The sequence below is a fragment of the Oncorhynchus mykiss genome, chromosome 8 (genome assembly GCF_013265735.2).
Source record: "Oncorhynchus mykiss isolate Arlee chromosome 8, USDA_OmykA_1.1, whole genome shotgun sequence".
Classification (NCBI taxonomy): Eukaryota; Metazoa; Chordata; class Actinopteri; order Salmoniformes; family Salmonidae; genus Oncorhynchus; species Oncorhynchus mykiss.
In genome coordinates, this window is record NC_048572.1 from 78,178,078 (window position 1) to 78,195,498 (window position 17,421).

At 43.4% G+C, this 17,421-nt stretch overlaps 1 protein-coding gene across 3 annotated transcripts in view; it reads left to right on the forward strand.

Annotated features, from left to right (window-relative positions):
* LOC110530995 (protein unc-13 homolog A) overlaps positions 1–9,972 on the forward strand; it is a 115,491-nt gene extending 105,519 nt beyond the window's left edge. For 2 of the 3 annotated variants that reach the window (XM_036986344.1, XM_036986345.1), the window contains exons 33-43: positions 504–592; positions 809–952; positions 3,383–3,506; positions 3,792–3,797; positions 5,299–5,355; positions 7,010–7,090; positions 7,280–7,427; positions 7,830–7,886; positions 8,532–8,624; positions 9,005–9,164; positions 9,260–9,972. In XM_036986344.1, the coding sequence (XP_036842239.1) occupies positions 504–592; positions 809–952; positions 3,383–3,506; positions 3,792–3,797; positions 5,299–5,355; positions 7,010–7,090; positions 7,280–7,427; positions 7,830–7,886; positions 8,532–8,624; positions 9,005–9,164; positions 9,260–9,551 (1,251 nt within the window). In that variant the 3' untranslated portion in view covers positions 9,552–9,972. The remainder of the gene's footprint in view (positions 1–503; positions 593–808; positions 953–3,382; positions 3,507–3,791; positions 3,798–5,298; positions 5,356–7,009; positions 7,091–7,279; positions 7,428–7,829; positions 7,887–8,531; positions 8,625–9,004; positions 9,165–9,259) is intronic. The other variant, XM_036986346.1, reaches the window with a different exon arrangement.
* Positions 9,973–17,421: the final 7,449 nt, after the last annotated feature.

Consider the following 17,421-nt stretch of genomic DNA (forward strand, 5'->3'; position numbering starts at 1 on the left):
CCGACCTCTATGAGTCATCACTCAGAACTCTATGAGTCATCACTCAGAACTCTATGAGCCATCACTCAGAACTCTATGAGTCATCACTCAGACCTCTATGAGTCATCACTCAGACCTCTATGAGTCATCACTCAGACCTCAATGAGCCATCACTCCGACCTCTATGAGTCATCACTCAGAACTCTATGAGTCATCACTCAGACCTCTATGAGTCATCACTCAGACCTCTATGAGTCATCACTCAGACCTCTATGAGTCATCACTCAGACCTCTATGAGTCATCACTCAGACCTCTATGAGTCATCACTCAGACCTTGTATACCTACAATGTAATTACACTGTACCTACAGTATGTCATTTACTAAATACATGTATATAGGACACTTCCTGCTATGTAAATACATGTATTAAGGACACTTCCTGCTATGTAAATACATGTACTAAGGACACTTCCTGCTATGTAAATACATTTATTAATAAGGACACTTACTTCCTGCCCCCAGCTGAACGTGGAGGCCAGTGACTTCCTGAAGGACCTGCAATTAAAGCTCAACAACGTCATGGACGACCTTAGTAGGATCTTTGCCGTCAGGTGTGTGTGCGTGTGTGTGCGTGTGTGTTTGTGTGTGGGTATGTGTGGACTTGTTTAGTTGAAACATGGCGCTTTCAGGGTTGTATTCATTAGGACATGCAATGGAAAACGTTTTGGAACTCCCTCTTTCAATCAGCTTTCTTCCGCTTGGTGCCTAATGAATACAACCCAGAGTTGTGAGTTTTGATTGTTGTCTGTGTGTCTGTCTGTATATAGTTTTCAGCCCCAGATTGAGGAAAATGTAAAGCAGATGGGAGACATCTTGGGCCAGGTGAAGGGACAGACTGTTACAGACAACAACAGCGTGGCCGGGGATGCAGACAACGTCCTGCAGCCCATCATGGACTTCCTCGACACCAAGTGAGACACAGAGACCGAACCGTGCACACACCACACACACACACACACACACACACACCACACAACACACACACACACACACACACACACACACACACACACACACAGGTATCTCGACAAACCATTTCTGTATGGACCTTGCTTTGCGCACAGGGACATTGTCATGCTGAAACAGGAAAGGGCCTTCCCCAAACTGTTACCACAGAGTTGGAAGTACATAATCGTCTATAATGTCATTGCATGCTGTGGCGTTAAGATTTCCCTTCACTTTAACTAAGGGTCCTAGCCCGAACCATGAAAAACAGCCCAGACCATTATCTTTCCATCCCCAAACTTTACAGTTGGCACTATGCATTGGGGCTGGTAGCGTTCTGCTGGCATCCACCAAACCCAGATTTGTGTGTCGGACTGCCAGATGGCAAAGTGTGATTCATCACTCCAGAGAACGCGTTTCCACTGCTCCAGAGTCCAACTTTACTCCACTCCAGCCGACGCTTGGCATTGAGCATGGTGATCTTAGGCTTGTGTGCGGCTGCTCGGCCATGGAAACCCATTCCATGAAGCTCCTGACGAACAGTTCTTGTGCTGAAGTTGCTTCCAGAGGCAGTTTGGAACTCAGTAGTGAGTGTTGCAATCGAGGACAGAGGATTTTTAGACGCTACATGCTTCAGCACTTGCCTGTCCCGTTCGGTGAGCTTGTGTGGCCTACCACTCGCGGCTGAGCCATTGTTGCTCCTAGACATTTCCACTTCATATTAATTAACTGCGCTTACAGTTGACCGGGACAGCTCTAGCAGGGCAGACATTTGACGAACTGACTTGTTGGAAAGATGCTATCCTATGACTGTGCCACGTTGAAAGTCACTGAGCCAATGTTTGTCTGTGGAGACTGCATGTCTGTGTGCAAAATTTTATACACCTGTCAGCAAAGAGTGTGGCTGAAATAGCGGAATCCATAAATTTGAAGGGGTGTCTACATACTTTTGAACATGTAGTGTATTGGTCACATACAAGTCTCAAAAGTCAAACAAGACATTCAGATTATAATGGGGAGATCCATATAATAACCCTAACGCTAACTACTAGCCCTGGCCCTAACGCTAACAACTAGCCCCTGCCCTAACGTTAACTACTAGCCCCGGCCTTAATGCTAACTACTAGCCCCTGCCCTAACGCTAACAACTAGCCCCTGCCCTAACGCTAACTACTAGTCCCGGCCCTAATGCTAACTACTATCCCCTGCCCTAACGCTAACAACTAGTCCCTGCCCTAACGCTAACTACTAGCCCCGGCCCTAATGCTAACTACTATCCCCGGCCCTAATGCTAACTACTATCCCCTGCCCTAACGCTAACTACTAGCCCCGGCCCTAACGCTAACAACTAGCCCCTGCCCTAACGTTAACTACTAGCCCCGGCCTTAATGCTAACTACTAGCCCCTGCCCTAACGCTAACAACTAGCCCCTGCCCTAACGCTAACTACTATCCCCGGCCCTAATGCTAACTACTATCCCCAGCCCTAACGCAAACTACTAGCCCCAGCCCTAACGCTAATTACTAGCCCCGGCCCTAATGCTACCCTAACTACTAGCCCCAGCCCTAACCCTATCTACTAGCCCCAGCCCTAATGCTAACTACTATCCCCAGCCCTAATGCTAACTACTAGCCCCAGCCCTAACGCTAACTACTAGCCCCAGCCCTATCCTAACTACTATCCCCAGCCCTAACTACTAGCCCCAGCTCTAATCCTAACTACTAGCCCCAGCTCTAATCCTAACTATTAGCCCCAGCCCTAATGCTAACTACTAGCCCCAGCCCTAATGCTAACTACTAGCCCCAGCCCTAATGCTAACTACTAGCCCCAGCCCTATCCTAACTACTAGCCCCAGCCCTAACGCTAACTACTAGCCCCAGCCCTATCCTAACTACTATCCCCAGCCCTAACTACTAGCCCCAGCTCTAATCCCAACTATTAGCCCCAGCCCTAATGCTAACTGTCTCCTCTTCCTCCCCTCCTTAGTCCCCTTTCTCCTCTTCCTCCCCTCTTTGGTCCCCTTTCTCCTCTTCCTCCCCTCCTTAGTCCCGTCTCCTCTTCCTCCCCTCCTTAGTCCTCTTTCTCCTCTTCCTCCCCTCCTTAGTCTCCTGTCTCCTCTTCTTCCCCTCCTTAGTCCCCTTTCTCCTCTTCCTGTCCCCTTTCTCCTCTTCCCGTGATGCTAAACTGTAATGGGTTTGTTATACCGATGCTAAGGAAAGTGGTGAATATATCATTGCTAATAAACAGTTTTAAAGTTGGTTGGCTGTAGATGGTTTCTGCAATCTGTTGAAGATTAAAACAGGTTCAAAATGCACACACACACACACTCCCCCCCCCCTCCCCCCTCTCTCTCTTCTTCTGCATGGGTATACTAAGATGTATTCTCTCCTCTCTAGTCTGTCGCTGTTTGCTAAGATCTGTGAGAAGACTGTGCTGAAGAGAGTGCTGAAGGAACTGTGGAAACTGGTCATTAACACTATGGAGAAAAGCATTGTGCTTCCCCCGTTCACAGACCAGTCGGTGAGTAACACACACACGTACACACACATTTCCTTATGTCTAAAAACCTGAGCATAATTCTCTTCATTACATTCTCTCTGCTTCCAGTCTTTACAAATTATTTTCAATGGTATAATACAGTATCTACCATTAATTTAGAAATATGAAGTTGTGAACGTACTCTTTGGCTAGAATAAGATGTAGAGGATTCAATGGTTACTTCTTGGTTGTTGATTTGTCGAGATGGGCCTGTGCAGTTTCACTGACCCCCTCTCTCTCGCCATCGCCCCACCCTCTCCTCCTCAGGTTATAGTAAGTACTGTGTGTGTTTGTGTGTGTGTGTGTGTGTGTGTGTGTGTGTGTGTGTGTGTGTGTGTGTGTGTGTGTGTGTGTGTGTGTGTGCGCTCGCGTGAATGAGTGTGTGTTTCTCCCTGTATGATGTCTGTCAGCACGGACACACGGAGTCCTCTGCTACCTGTGACATCACTCCTCTTGTCCCCCATGCTACTCAGTGTAACCCCCTCCCTGTCTCAGATTTATCCCCAGCCCCTGGCCTTCTTGTAAACTCCAGAAGGATTGGGTTGTTGTAAGCAGTAAGGCTAACACCTATCCACTCCCTCCAGATCTACATGAGTGACTAGTGGATAGGAGGAGAGGGCTTGATTTGAGTGCATTGTATAGTGTCATTATCAAACCTTGTCTGTCTGTTAGAAATGAGCATGGTGCACGGCTGAGCCATGGAATACCTGACCTGGTGCCACTGGAATACAGCACCTTTCCTCCCCGTTAGTCCCCTTTCTCCTCTTACTCCCCCCTTTCTCCTCTTCCTCCCCTCCTTAGTCCTCTTTCTCCTCTTCCTCCCCTCCTTAGTCCCCTGTGTCCTCTTCTTCCCCTCCTTAGTCCTCTTTCTCCTCTTCCTCCCCTCCTTAGTCCCCTTTCTCCTCTTCCTCCCCTCCTTAGTCCCCTTTCTCCTCTTCCTCCCCTCTTTAGTCCCCTTTCTCCTCTTCCTCCCCTCCTTAGTCCCCTTTCTCCTCTTCCTCCCCTCCTTAGTCCCCTTTCTCCTCTTCTTCCCCTCCTTAGTCCCCTTTCTCCTCTTCCTGTCCCCTTTCTCCTCTTCCTCCCCTATTTAGTCCCCTTTCTCCTCTTCCTGTCCCCTTTCTCCTCTTCCTCCCCTCTTTAGTCCCCTTTCTCCTCTTCCTCCCCTCCTTAGTCCCCTTTCTCCTCTTCCTCCCCTCCTTAGTCCCCTTTCTCCTCTTCCTCCCCTCCTTAGTCCTCTTTCTCCTCTTCCTCCCCTCTTTAGTCCCCTGTCTCCTCTTCCCCCCTCCTTAGTCCCCTTTCTCCTCTTCCTCCCCTCTTTAGTCCCCTTTCTCCTCTTCCTCCCCTCCTTAGTCCCGTCTCCTCTTCCTCCCCTCCTTAGTCCTCTTTCTCCTCTTCCTCCCCTCCTTAGTCCCCTCTCTCATATTTTTCTCCTTGTTACGTTTTTCTTTTAGAAGGAAGGTGTCCTTCCACTACAGTGTTGCCTGTATGTTGAATGGATTGGAGGTTACCACACAATCCCGTACTGGATTTGAAACCTCTCCTGCACATGTCTTTTTCCCCATTCTTTATTGTGACATGTTTAACTACATGTATGTGTAATTTGTACTCTCCTCATCTTCCTCAAACAACTCTCCTCCTCCTCATGCTCCGCTCTCTGCACCACCTCCCCAACCCAATTCCCCCTCTTCTCTCACCACCATCATCCTTATCTCACTCACTCACTCTCACTCTCTCTCACTCACTCTCACTCTCACTCGCTCTCTCTCCATCACAGGGCACTCAGATGATCTTTAATGCAGCTAAGGAGTTGGGTCAGCTTTCTAAGCTCAAGGTAATGATGATGACACATTAGGATGAGTTCCTTTATGATGACGCATTAGGATGAGTTCCTTTATGATGACGCATTAGGATGAGTTCCTTTATGATGACGCATTAGGATGAGTTCCTTTATGATGACGCATTAGGATGAGTTCCTTTACGATGACACATTAGGATGAGTTCCTTTATGATGACGCATTAGGATGAGTTCCTTTATGATGACGCATTAGGATGAGTTCCTTTATGATGACGCATTAGGATGAGTTCCTTTATGATGACGCATTAGGATGAGTTCCTTTATGATGACGCATTAGGATGAGTTCCTTTATGATGACACATTAGGATGAGTTCCTTTATGATGACACATTAGGATGAGTTCCTTTATGATGACGCATTAGGATGAGTTCCTTTATGATGACGCATTAGGATGAGTTCCTTTATGATGACACATTAGGATGAGTTCCTTTATGATGACGCATTAGGATGAGTTCCTTTATGATGACGCATTAGGATGAGTTCCTTTATGATGACACATTAGGATGAGTTCCTTTATGATGACGCATTAGGATGAGTTCCTTTATGATGACACATTAGGATGAGTTCCTTTACGATGACACATTAGGATGAGTTCCTTTACGATGACACATTAGGATGAGTTCCTTTATGATGACGCATTAGGATGAGTTCCTTTATGATGACGCATTAGGATGAGTTCCTTTATGATGACGCATTAGGATGAGTTCCTTTATGATGACGCATTAGGATGAGTTCCTTTATGATGACACATTAGGATGAGTTCCTTTATGATGACGCATTAGGATGAGTTCCTTTATGATGACGCATTAGGATGAGTTCCTTTATGATGACACATTAGGATGAGTTCCTTTACGATGACACATTAGGATGAGTTCCTTTATGATGACGCATTAGGATGAGTTCCTTTATGATGACGCATTAGGATGAGTTCCTTTATGATGACGCATTAGGATGAGTTCCTTTATGATGACGCATTAGGATGAGTTCCTTTATGATGACACATTAGGATGAGTTCCTTTATGATGACGCATTAGGATGAGTTCCTTTATGATGACACATTAGGATGAGTTCCTTTATGATGACGCATTAGGATGAGTTCCTTTATGATGACACATTAGGATGAGTTCCTTTATGATGACACATTAGGATGAGTTCCTTTATGATGACGCATTAGGATGAGTTCCTTTATGATGGCGCATTAGGATGAGTTCCTTTATGATGACGCATTAGGATGAGTTCCTTTATGATGACACATTAGGATGAGTTCCTTTATGATGACGCATTAGGATGAGTTCCTTTATGATGACACATTAGGATGAGTTCCTTTATGATGACGCATTAGGATGAGTTCCTTTATGATGACACATTAGGATGAGTTCCTTTATGATGACACATTAGGATGAGTTCCTTTATGATGACGCATTAGGATGAGTTCCTTTATGATGGCGCATTAGGATGAGTTCCTTTATGATGACACATTAGGATGAGTTCCTTTATGATGACACATTAGGATGAGTTCCTTTCTTGATTTCTACAGCATGTTTCATATAAAATGCAGTCCTGGGGTGTATTGTGTCGTATTACCTACATTGTTACATTAACTCTGTTGTCTGTTTCCCGGTACACTGTAGGAGCACATTGTGAGAGAGGAGGCCAAGGCTCTCTCCCCTAAACAGTGTGCCATCATAGAGCTGGCATTGGACACCATTAAGGTACCGTATACTACATGTACAGTATGTATAATGTGTACTATGCAGTAAATAATAAGTCTGCTACTGTATGATGCTTCATAACTTGTTATAAGCATGTCCGAGCCTTTGGGATGTCTTATAACAAGGGTTATACTATGTTACATCTCTCTAAGGATAAATAACACTGCCTGTTGACCTCTGCCCCTGCAGCAATACTTCCATGCGGGTGGTGTGGGTCTGAAGAAGACATTCCTGGAGAAGAGTCCTGACCTGAAGTCTCTGCACTACGCCCTGTCCCTCTACACACAACACACTGACAAGCTCATCAGGAAGTTTGTCCTTTCACAAAACGCTCAGGGTACGTCACACCCTCTGTCTCTGTCTGTCTGGCTAGTAGTGGTCTGTCTGTCTGGCTAGTGGTCAGGTTGGCTGTCTGGCTAGTGGTCAGGTTGGCTGTCTGGATAGTGGTCTGGTTGGCTGCCTGGCTAGTGGTCTGGTTGGCTGCCTGGCTAGTGGTATGGTTGGCTGTCTGGCTAGTGGTCTGGTTGGCTGTCTGGCTGGCTGTCTGTCTGGCTGGCTAGTAGCTGGCTGGCTGGCCCGTCTGTTTGGCTAGTGGGCTGGATGGTTGGCTGGCTCGCTGGCTGTGTGTGTGTCTATCTGCCTGTGTGTCTGATCTATTTTTTAATACTAACTGTCATTGTGAAATGTGTTAAAAGAATACATCCTACTGAGGTGTCTTCTCTCCCTCTCTCTCTGCTAGTCCATGGAGGGAAGGGGGTCAGGTATACCCTCAACGAAGACACATTGCCAGAAAAGGGTAAGTGCCTGTGACCGTGCATACTCCCACCAACCCCTCAATTTCTTCCTCCCTCTCCTTCTCTCTACACCTATCCATTTTAAACAGGTGTTTTCAGGATAATTACCCTCAATTAGTGAATTAGTCTTGTCTGCAATCCTGTAGCTTGATCTTAACCCTGGTATTAAACCTTGCTCAGCTAAGCCCTGCTCATCTCGTTACCAAGAGGTGTGTGTATATGTGTGTTTGTTTTAGTACCAATCGTTCCGTTCCGAGCAGAACCCCTATTTTTTTCTAAACAGGTTCGATCCCCCAAAAAGTATCAATTCATAGAGCTGATTTTCCTTCATTTTTTTAACTTGTGAAATCAACACCATTTTTACATTTAGCTCAGAACTATCCAAATGTGTCACACACACACACACACACACACACACACACACACACACACACACACACACACACACACACACACACACACACACACACACACACACACACACACACACACACACACACACACACACACACACACACACACACACACACACACACACACACACACACACACAGAGAGAGAGTGCAGCCAGACTTGTCAGCCTGTCTTTGCTTCAATGTACATTAAACTAGCCTCTCACTGTCTGAAACACTCTTGACCTCTGGCAGGGTCGGGAGTGGAGGAGCCAATCGGAGAGGTGGTAATGCACGTGGAGATCTACACCCATCCCAACACTGGAGAACACAAGATCACTGTGAGAGGTGAGAGAGGAAGCGATGGAGGGAGGGGCTGAGGGGGAGCGGTGAAGGGGAGTGGGAGGGGGAGGGAGGGGGAGATGAACGGGAGTGCGTAAGGTAGGGGTGATGATGGGCTTTACATGCGTTCTAATTGCACTAGAATTGAGCTTCTTTGAAATGCACTACAAACTAGCTACATGTCATCTCTGCTCATCTTCTTCAAACAACCCTCCTCATGCACCTCTTTCTGCACCTCTTTCCCAACCCTCTTCCCCTCCTCTCTCATCAACCCTCTCTCTCTCTCTCTCTCTCTCTCTCTCTCTCTCTCTCTCTCTCTCTCTCTCTCTCTCTCTCTCTCTCGCTCTCTCGCTCTCTCGCTCTCTCGCTCTCTCTCTCTCGCTCAGTGATTGCTGCTAATGACATTAAGTGGCAGACCCAGGGGATATTTCGTCCCTTCGTGGAGGTCTACATCATTGGTCCCCACCTCACTGACAAAAAGAGGAAGCACGCCACCAAGTCCAAGAATAACAGCTGGTCGCCCAAGTTCAACGAGACCTTCCAGTAGTGAGTATATCAGGTTTCTGTCTGATGGGGGGGGGGGGGGGGGGGGTCTGTGTGTGTGTGCTATCTAACAAACCTCTCCTCTGTCTCCTATCCAGTTCCTTGGGCAGTGAGTTGGGTCCAGAGGGCTATGAGCTGCAGGTGTGTGTGAAGGACTACTGCTTCGCCAGGGAGGACCGTACAGTGGGCATGGCCCTGATGCAGTTGAAGGACATGGCCTCCCGGGGCAGCATGACATGCTGGCTCCCCCTGGGGAAGAGGGTCCACATGGACGAGACGGGCCTGACGGTACTGAGGATCCTGTCCCAACGCAACAACGACGACGTGGCCAAAGAGTTTGTCAAGCTCAAGTCAGACCAGCGCTCTGCCGAGGAGGGACGGGCGAGCTGAGAGGGAGAGTAGAGATGGGCCTAGTGATCAAGATACTGATTTAGATATACACACATACACACACACACACACACACACACACACACACACACACACACACACACACACACACACACACACACACACACACACACACACACACACACAGTTACTAATACAATACTGGCATGTTTATGTCATATAAACACAGTCATGAACACACTAATCATCTCTAATCACATAATGATTATCAAATGTACACAAACACAGAGGTGACCAACAGTTCCTTTGAGCACCTGTCAATGAACCAATCAATTTATCAATCCATTTCTACTGCTCTGGCTCTCATTATCTCTCTTTCACTCTTGCATATTACACATTTTATATATATATTTAATGCAGAAATGTGAGAAATAAATATCACCTGATGAGTTATGGTGGAGTTATAGAGACAGATGACTTTGCACTTTGACCTCTCGGCATGTTCAAGAGAGCAGCCCTAAACCCCAACTCTTACTTCTCCGTCTGTTCCTATTAGTCTGTCTGTGGGTTTATCAGTGTGTTATTCTCTTTCGCTCTCTTTCCTTTTCTCTATGTTGTGATCAGTCTTCCTGTCATGTGATGTGCTCTGGGTAGAAGTCGAACTCAGTGACAGATCTAGGATCAGCTTACACAGTTGTCCTGGCTTTCCCTGTTGGGGAGAGGGAAATGTAACATTGATCTTAGATCAGCGTCTGGGTGCAGCTTCATCCTACCTCGTGTGATGATGTACTTCCTGCATGTTGAACCCAATTCTCAGAACACTGTGATTAATTAGCTGATACCACGGCAACAGCTGTACAGACCCCGCCCCCACGGACACTTGACACCTTATACCTGTGTGCACGGTGCATATAACCTGGTATAATAAGGGTTAACATAATAATAACCTTTGGAACCATGAAGAAAACTACTATCCAGTAAAAACTAAGTGAGGAAAGAAGAATGTGCCGACGTTTGATATGAATGTGTATAAGACACGCCAGTCTTTCACATGGGTTGAGGTTAGCCTAGGTTTGGATCAGAGTTGTTGGATGTTAGCGTGTTTGGAACACACCATATGGCCATGTTGTATATAGACACTGAGATGGTGCCGCAGACCCAAACATGTACCTTTTGAAGATGGTCTGCTCTTTTTACAAACTCACCTACCCTAGCAATGGCCCTGGCCTGACATTACTATAAAGGAGTAATACTAGCCAATAGATGGTTGATTCAACCCCTCATAAACCCCCTTCTATGTTCCCTTGAAAGTGCACAAATACTGCAAAGGGCTACAGGACCAGCAGACATAGACATTACTGAAGGGACACACTGCCTGGTCACTTCTCCCGTCTGTGTCTGTGAGAATTGAATAAATATGTTTTCTGTGCTATGGGCCATAAGATAAAACTAACCCATAGGCCACTACATACAGTGAGCTCCAGAAGTATTGGGACAGAGACACATGTTGTTTTGGCTCTGGACTCCAGCACTTTGGATTTGTAACGATACAATGACTTTTCATTCAGAAACTTTTTGTACATAATCCCCCCATTTTAAGGGACCAAAAGTATTGGGTACAAATTCACTTATATGGGTATTAAAGTAGTTACAATTTCAGTATTTGGTCCCACATTCCTTGCACGTAATGATTACATCACGCTTGTGACTCTACAAATTTGTTGGATTCATTTGCATGTTTGCTTTGGTTGTGTTTCAGATTGCTACATGCTAACATCCCATGCTATTGTAAAGGTGAGAGGTTAGCATGTCTTGGGCGTGTGATATTGTGTGTCTAACTTTCTCACTCATCATTATTCACAATTAATTCAGGATTAGCGATCTAGCCATTAGCCATCTAGCCATTAGCCATCTAGCCATTAGCCATCTAGCCATTAGCCATCTAGCCATTAGCCATCTAGCCATTAGCCATCTAGCCATTAGCCATCTAGCCATTAGCCATCTAGCCATTAGCCATAGCATCTATATTCATGTAGAAGTGTTTAGAAACATATTATATTCTTATTTACAATAAAAGTGACTCTAAAACGAAACAATACATTATTTACCAATCATTTCTATTGGGCACAAAATTATCTGAAACAACCAAAACAAACCGCAAATGGATCCCACAAACTTGATGTAGACTTTGGGTACTAGGCATATGGGACCAAATACTACACTTTTGACTACTTTAATACATGTGAAAGTGAATTTGTCCCAATACTTTTTGTAATTTCTAAATGGTTCACCCGATATGGATGACAATATTTTAAAAGTAAAGTTGACAGTCTGCACTTTAACTTCATAGTCACTTGACAGTTCAGAGCCAAAACAACAACAAAATGTGTCACTGTCCCAATACTTTTGGAGCTCACTGTACACCATAAGGTCACTACAGAGCAACTGCATGGTTTCTCTGACTGCCTTTTCAATCATCTGATTCTGTGTTTTTAAGGCAATACCTATTTGTCTGTTTTGACAATTTGGCCCTGCATTTTTCTGAGGATAAGCTTTAGCCCGTTTTGAAGTATGGCTGTGTGTGTGTCTGTCTGTGTCCGTCTTTTCTGTCCTACCTGATTTCAGTGTTTATTTGTGGTATGTAGAGGCAAGCAATATAACCCCTAATCACTGGAAACCTGTGGCATGCCCAGGAATTCCAACTGCAATACCATGATCCAAGGAGTGGAATGCCAATCCCACATTTTCATTGGACCACTGAGTTGGAAATTCCCTGTTATAATGGACTCATCTCAATTTCCTTCTCATAGGACATGTGTGTGTTTTTCTTGGCATAGAGGGAAATAGTTTGGGAATACTGTACATTGGAGAGAATTAATTTCAGCTTACATTAAGATCTCTCCTATCTGCTGTTCAGTCAGCTCCTGGTCTGACTTTTCCAGAGGATGACTTTGCAAAGATTGTGATGAATGGACCAACTCAAATGGACCAGCTAGTGTTTTTCAAAGACTTGTGTTGACTAGTAGAAGTGTCAACGCCCAAGCCATCGTAGTAGTTTAATAATACCACATCAAGCCATCGTAGTAGTTTAATAATACCACATCAAGCCATCGTAGTAGTTTAATAATACCACATCAAGCCATCGTAGTATTTTAATAATACCACATCAAGCCATCGTAGTATTTTAATAATACCACATCAAGCCATCGTAGTAGTTTAATAATACCACATCAAGCCATCGTAGTAGTTTAATAATACCACATCAAGCCATCGTAGTATTTTAATAATACCACATCAAGCCATCGTAGTAGTTTAATAATACCACATCAAGCCATCGTAGTATTTTAATAATACCACATCAAGCCATCGTAGTATTTTAATAATACCACATCAAGCCATCGTAGTAGTTTAATAATACCACATAGAGCCATCGTAGTATTTTAATAATACCACATCAAGCCATCGTAGTATTTTAATAATACCACATCAAGCCATCGTAGTAGTTTAATAATACCACATCAAGCCATCGTAGTATTTTAATAATACCACATCAAGCCATCATTGTAGTTTAATAATATCACATCAAGCCATCGTAGTATTTTAATAATACATCAAGCCATCGTAGTATTTTAATAATACCACATCAAGCCATCGTAGTATTTTAATAATACCACATCAAGCCATCGTAGTATTTTAATAATACCACATCAAGCCATCGTAGTATTTTAATAATACCACATCAAGCCATCGTAGTAGTTTAATAATACCACATCAAGCCATCGTAGTAGTTTAATAATACCACATCAAGCCATCGTAGTATTTTAATAATACCACATCAAGCCATCGTAGTATTTTAATAATACATCAAGCCATCGTAGTATTTTAATAATACCACATCAAGCCATCGTAGTATTTTAATAATACCACATCAAGCCATCGTAGTATTTTAATAATACCACATCAAGCCATCGTAGTAGTTTAATAATACCACATCAAGCCATCGTAGTATTTTAATAATACCACATCAAGCCATCGTAGTATTTTAATAATACCACATCAAGCCATCGTAGTAGTTTAATAATACCACATCAAGCCATCGTAGTATTTTAATAATACCACATCAAGCCATCGTAGTAGTTTAATAATACCACATCAAGCCATCGTAGTATTTTAATAATACCACATCAAGCCATCGTAGTAGTTTAATAATACCACATCAAGCCATCGTAGTAGTTTAATAATACCACATCAAGCCATCTATATATCAACCACCCACTCAGCACGTAAAGATCTGTCGATGTGCCCGTGAGCAAGGCACTTAAACCTAATTTGCTCCAGGGGCGCCCTACCCAACCCTTCCCGTTTTCAACTGTGGCTGACTGTAAAACAACACATCTCACTGGCTCTCTCCAGTGTGTCACAATATCGTTTTTTATGACTTTTATTTTTGACAATGCAAATGCCATATGGGTGTTGGCACAAAATGCTTGTATTGTGATATTTGTGGTTGTTGTACATGAGTTTGAATCAACACTTTTCACAGCTAGAGAACAACATGGACTGTGTCATGTTGCATTGTGGAGGGAGAGCTAATACATTGTTCTTTTTTTGTTTTTATCTTCTGAGCTTCTGTTTAACCAAAGGCAAGGCTTCCGAATGTCATTTCACATCACATGATCATGACAGCTGACAGTACTGCTAGTGGTGCATCTGATAGTACATGTATGACTTAATTTAACTCCAAGAACCTGCTGTTTGTTACCACTCATAGAAAGACTGCACACACACGCACATATATACACACTAACATATGCGCAAGCACAAAAGGGCACACGTGAGATGACATGCATGCACGCCACCATGGAGACCAAGTGATGCCCACCCTGTGAATAAAAACAAACACCAGTGCATGAAGGGAAAATGAACTTTATCGTGCCAGCACGCGTCTCTTTGATGTTACCAATAATGGGATTTTCTTTCTCTTTTTATTTGAATACCTATGTAATGATAATGAATTATAACATTTTATTTTTTAAAAGGCTTGTGAATACATACAAATATTTAACCAATATGAATGTAGCGTGTACACGGAATTCGCATGAGAGAATTATTTTCTACTGAGGATGTTTCTAATTTGTTTATTATCATTACGATTGATTGTTCTTTATCTAGAATGAAGGTGGGTTAGAATGCAGCCTGGTTGTGAACTGCTTCCTATTAAAAAGGCCATTTGTGTCCAACTGCAATTTTCTGTACTTTATTCTCTTCTCTATTAGAGCATATCTGACGCTCAGTGATCATGTAAAAAGACACTGGCCTTCCTATGTCCTACTAAATATATCTACTGTTTCCAGAAGCTGTCTGCTGGAAACTGCAGCTGCATCCCGTCTGAACGGGAGAGCTTTGGCAGTATGCACACCGCCCACCCCTATCGTTCATAGCCCATGGTTGATATCTACTGCCACCATGTGGTGGAATGAGAGATGACAATGTGCCCAACTTGAGATTTAAAAAAAAGGGATAGCTCACTCATATTTAAAAGCTACTCGTTTCATTACCTTGTAAGCAGTCTATGGACATTCATGCTTCAGTTTTTATAAACATAGCCCCTGTCCTCAATTTCCAAACCACCCCAAATAAGCATTCTTAAAATGGCACGAGTGTATTTAAAGGGCAACCCGTTTTCAAATGTTCATTCAGTACAGCACCATTCAATTGAACATTCTATTTTTCCTTTATTTAACTAGGCAAGTCAGTTAAGAACAAATTCTTATTTTCAATGACAGCCTAGGAACAGTGGGTTAACTGCCTGTTCAGGGGCAGAATGACACCCCTTTGTCAGCTCGGGGGTTGGAACTTGCAACACACTAACCACTAGGTTACCCTGCCACCCCTATTACACTATGCACTGAACACAGCCCTGGTTGTTATTTCTGATAATTGCACCCACTGGTGTTCCAGGTCTGATTAGAGGGTAAGTTTAGACTGGCGGCCCAATTCGGATCGGTCAAAAGACCAATTAGTGAAATAAAAGACCAGAATTGACAGCCTGACTTGGTTGAAAGTGTGGAATGCAAGGTAACCTCCTACTAGTTACTACTCTAGTCAAATCACATTTTATTTGTCACATACAACAGGTGTAGGTAGACCTTACCGTGAAAACGATTACTAACAACCAACAATGCAGTTGAGAATATAAGAGTTAAGATTTACTTGAGTTCATTTGGTAAAGCATAAGGTGGTAGTCAATTATGTGGTCTGACCGTAAAGTAAGCTAAAGAGGTGAAAGAAAACGCAAACACAATAGGGTTATTGTTTTACAGTAAAAAAAGAAACCAAAAACAAGATTTTATTAAAGAAGCATAAAAAATAAAACTCTTGATACATTTCTCATAACCGTCAAGTCAGCTCAAATGATATGCGTATACAATTGTTCCGGCTCACGGTTAAAAGGTCCATAAACTTTCAAATAAAATATATTTCAATTTAAAAATTTCTTCAATAATTTTCTCATTTTGTTATAAAATTGGCTATATGTAGTACACAGGAAATAAAGGGGAAAATATGGTAAATTAAAAAATCATTTACAAGTAATAAAAAAAGGGTCACATTATTGTCTGGGATATTTAGGTAAGCAAATAAATTGTAAAAATAAAAATGTGTAAAAAGTTTCTCCCCTCTAATGCCTGATGGCTTGAAGACATGCATATGGTTAACTTACAAATAATTATACATGTTTTTAAAAACTACACTTAACTTCATTACTTAAGTCTGGTAACTTTTTTAAAAACGAGATCCCATTGATTGTATTCAGGGTATATACATACAAGTCAGGCCTGAAACCTTGTTTGCTGATGTAACATTTTGGTTCTGCATACAAAAAGAATTAAAGCAAAATAGAAAGGCAGAGTTTCAGGGGGAGCGGCTTACCCAGATGGGCGTGGCGCTCTCTGGGCCCACCTCTTGTCACAAAAAGGTCAGAGGTCATTCCTTAACAAGCCTCTATAAACCCTGTTTTCAAACCTAAAGGAGAGGGGTGAGGTTAAGTTCAGAAAAAAAATTATCTGCAGAATATGAGAATATTCTGTACCTTTTAGCTGTTTGTTACTGTACATTACCATAACACTCTGGACCATGGGTAAAGAGTTTACTAGTGAAACAACCAGACCAGAACCTACACCAGAACCACCTGGCAAATTCAACTATGGACATTAAGTGACAGAAGTCATGGGCAGTTCTGGAAAAAAGAGGCCCTTTTAAAATTAGCCTCCACTTAACACTAAAGGAGACTCACACAAACACTCAGTCTAGCTGTTCCTTTAAAGACATGATCACGTCCTCTCCCCTGCACCTTACTTGTGTCTGCAGGAGCAGAGATAACTAAACGTTTGACATCAAGCCCAGCAGGGACAGGTTGCCAGTTTACACAGATCGATCGCTCTCATGTTGAGGGTAGAGAGAAAGAGACCACGGGGTGGTCAGGGTTGTACAGTTAATTCTTAAAAGAGGAGCAGGAGAGGGGACGCTGTGCCCCTGTGCTGCCCTAGATGGCCGTTCCTTTTTTCTAAAAACAGTATCTGTGTCAGTAGCAAGTTTGCACCAACGCACCATTAGAGTAGTCTTCAGTAAAATGGGAGTCCTCAGTGGCTACTAGCTGCACATCTGTAGACATGGAGGGCGTTTCAAGTTGGGGGAGATATTGTGCATCTAAATGAGGGTTGACTATTAGATTACGGATTAAGACGTCAAGCCGCTGTCCCCTTCACTTGGCTAGCTCTTTTAGAGTCACGCATCTTAGACACACAGAAGTGGATTGTTAAAAAGTAGCTTGGCTTCAGCTCTGCCTATACCATGTGAAGAGTGTTCATTCTCTTCAAATGCATATTTTCCTTCTCCCTCCCTGAAGGCA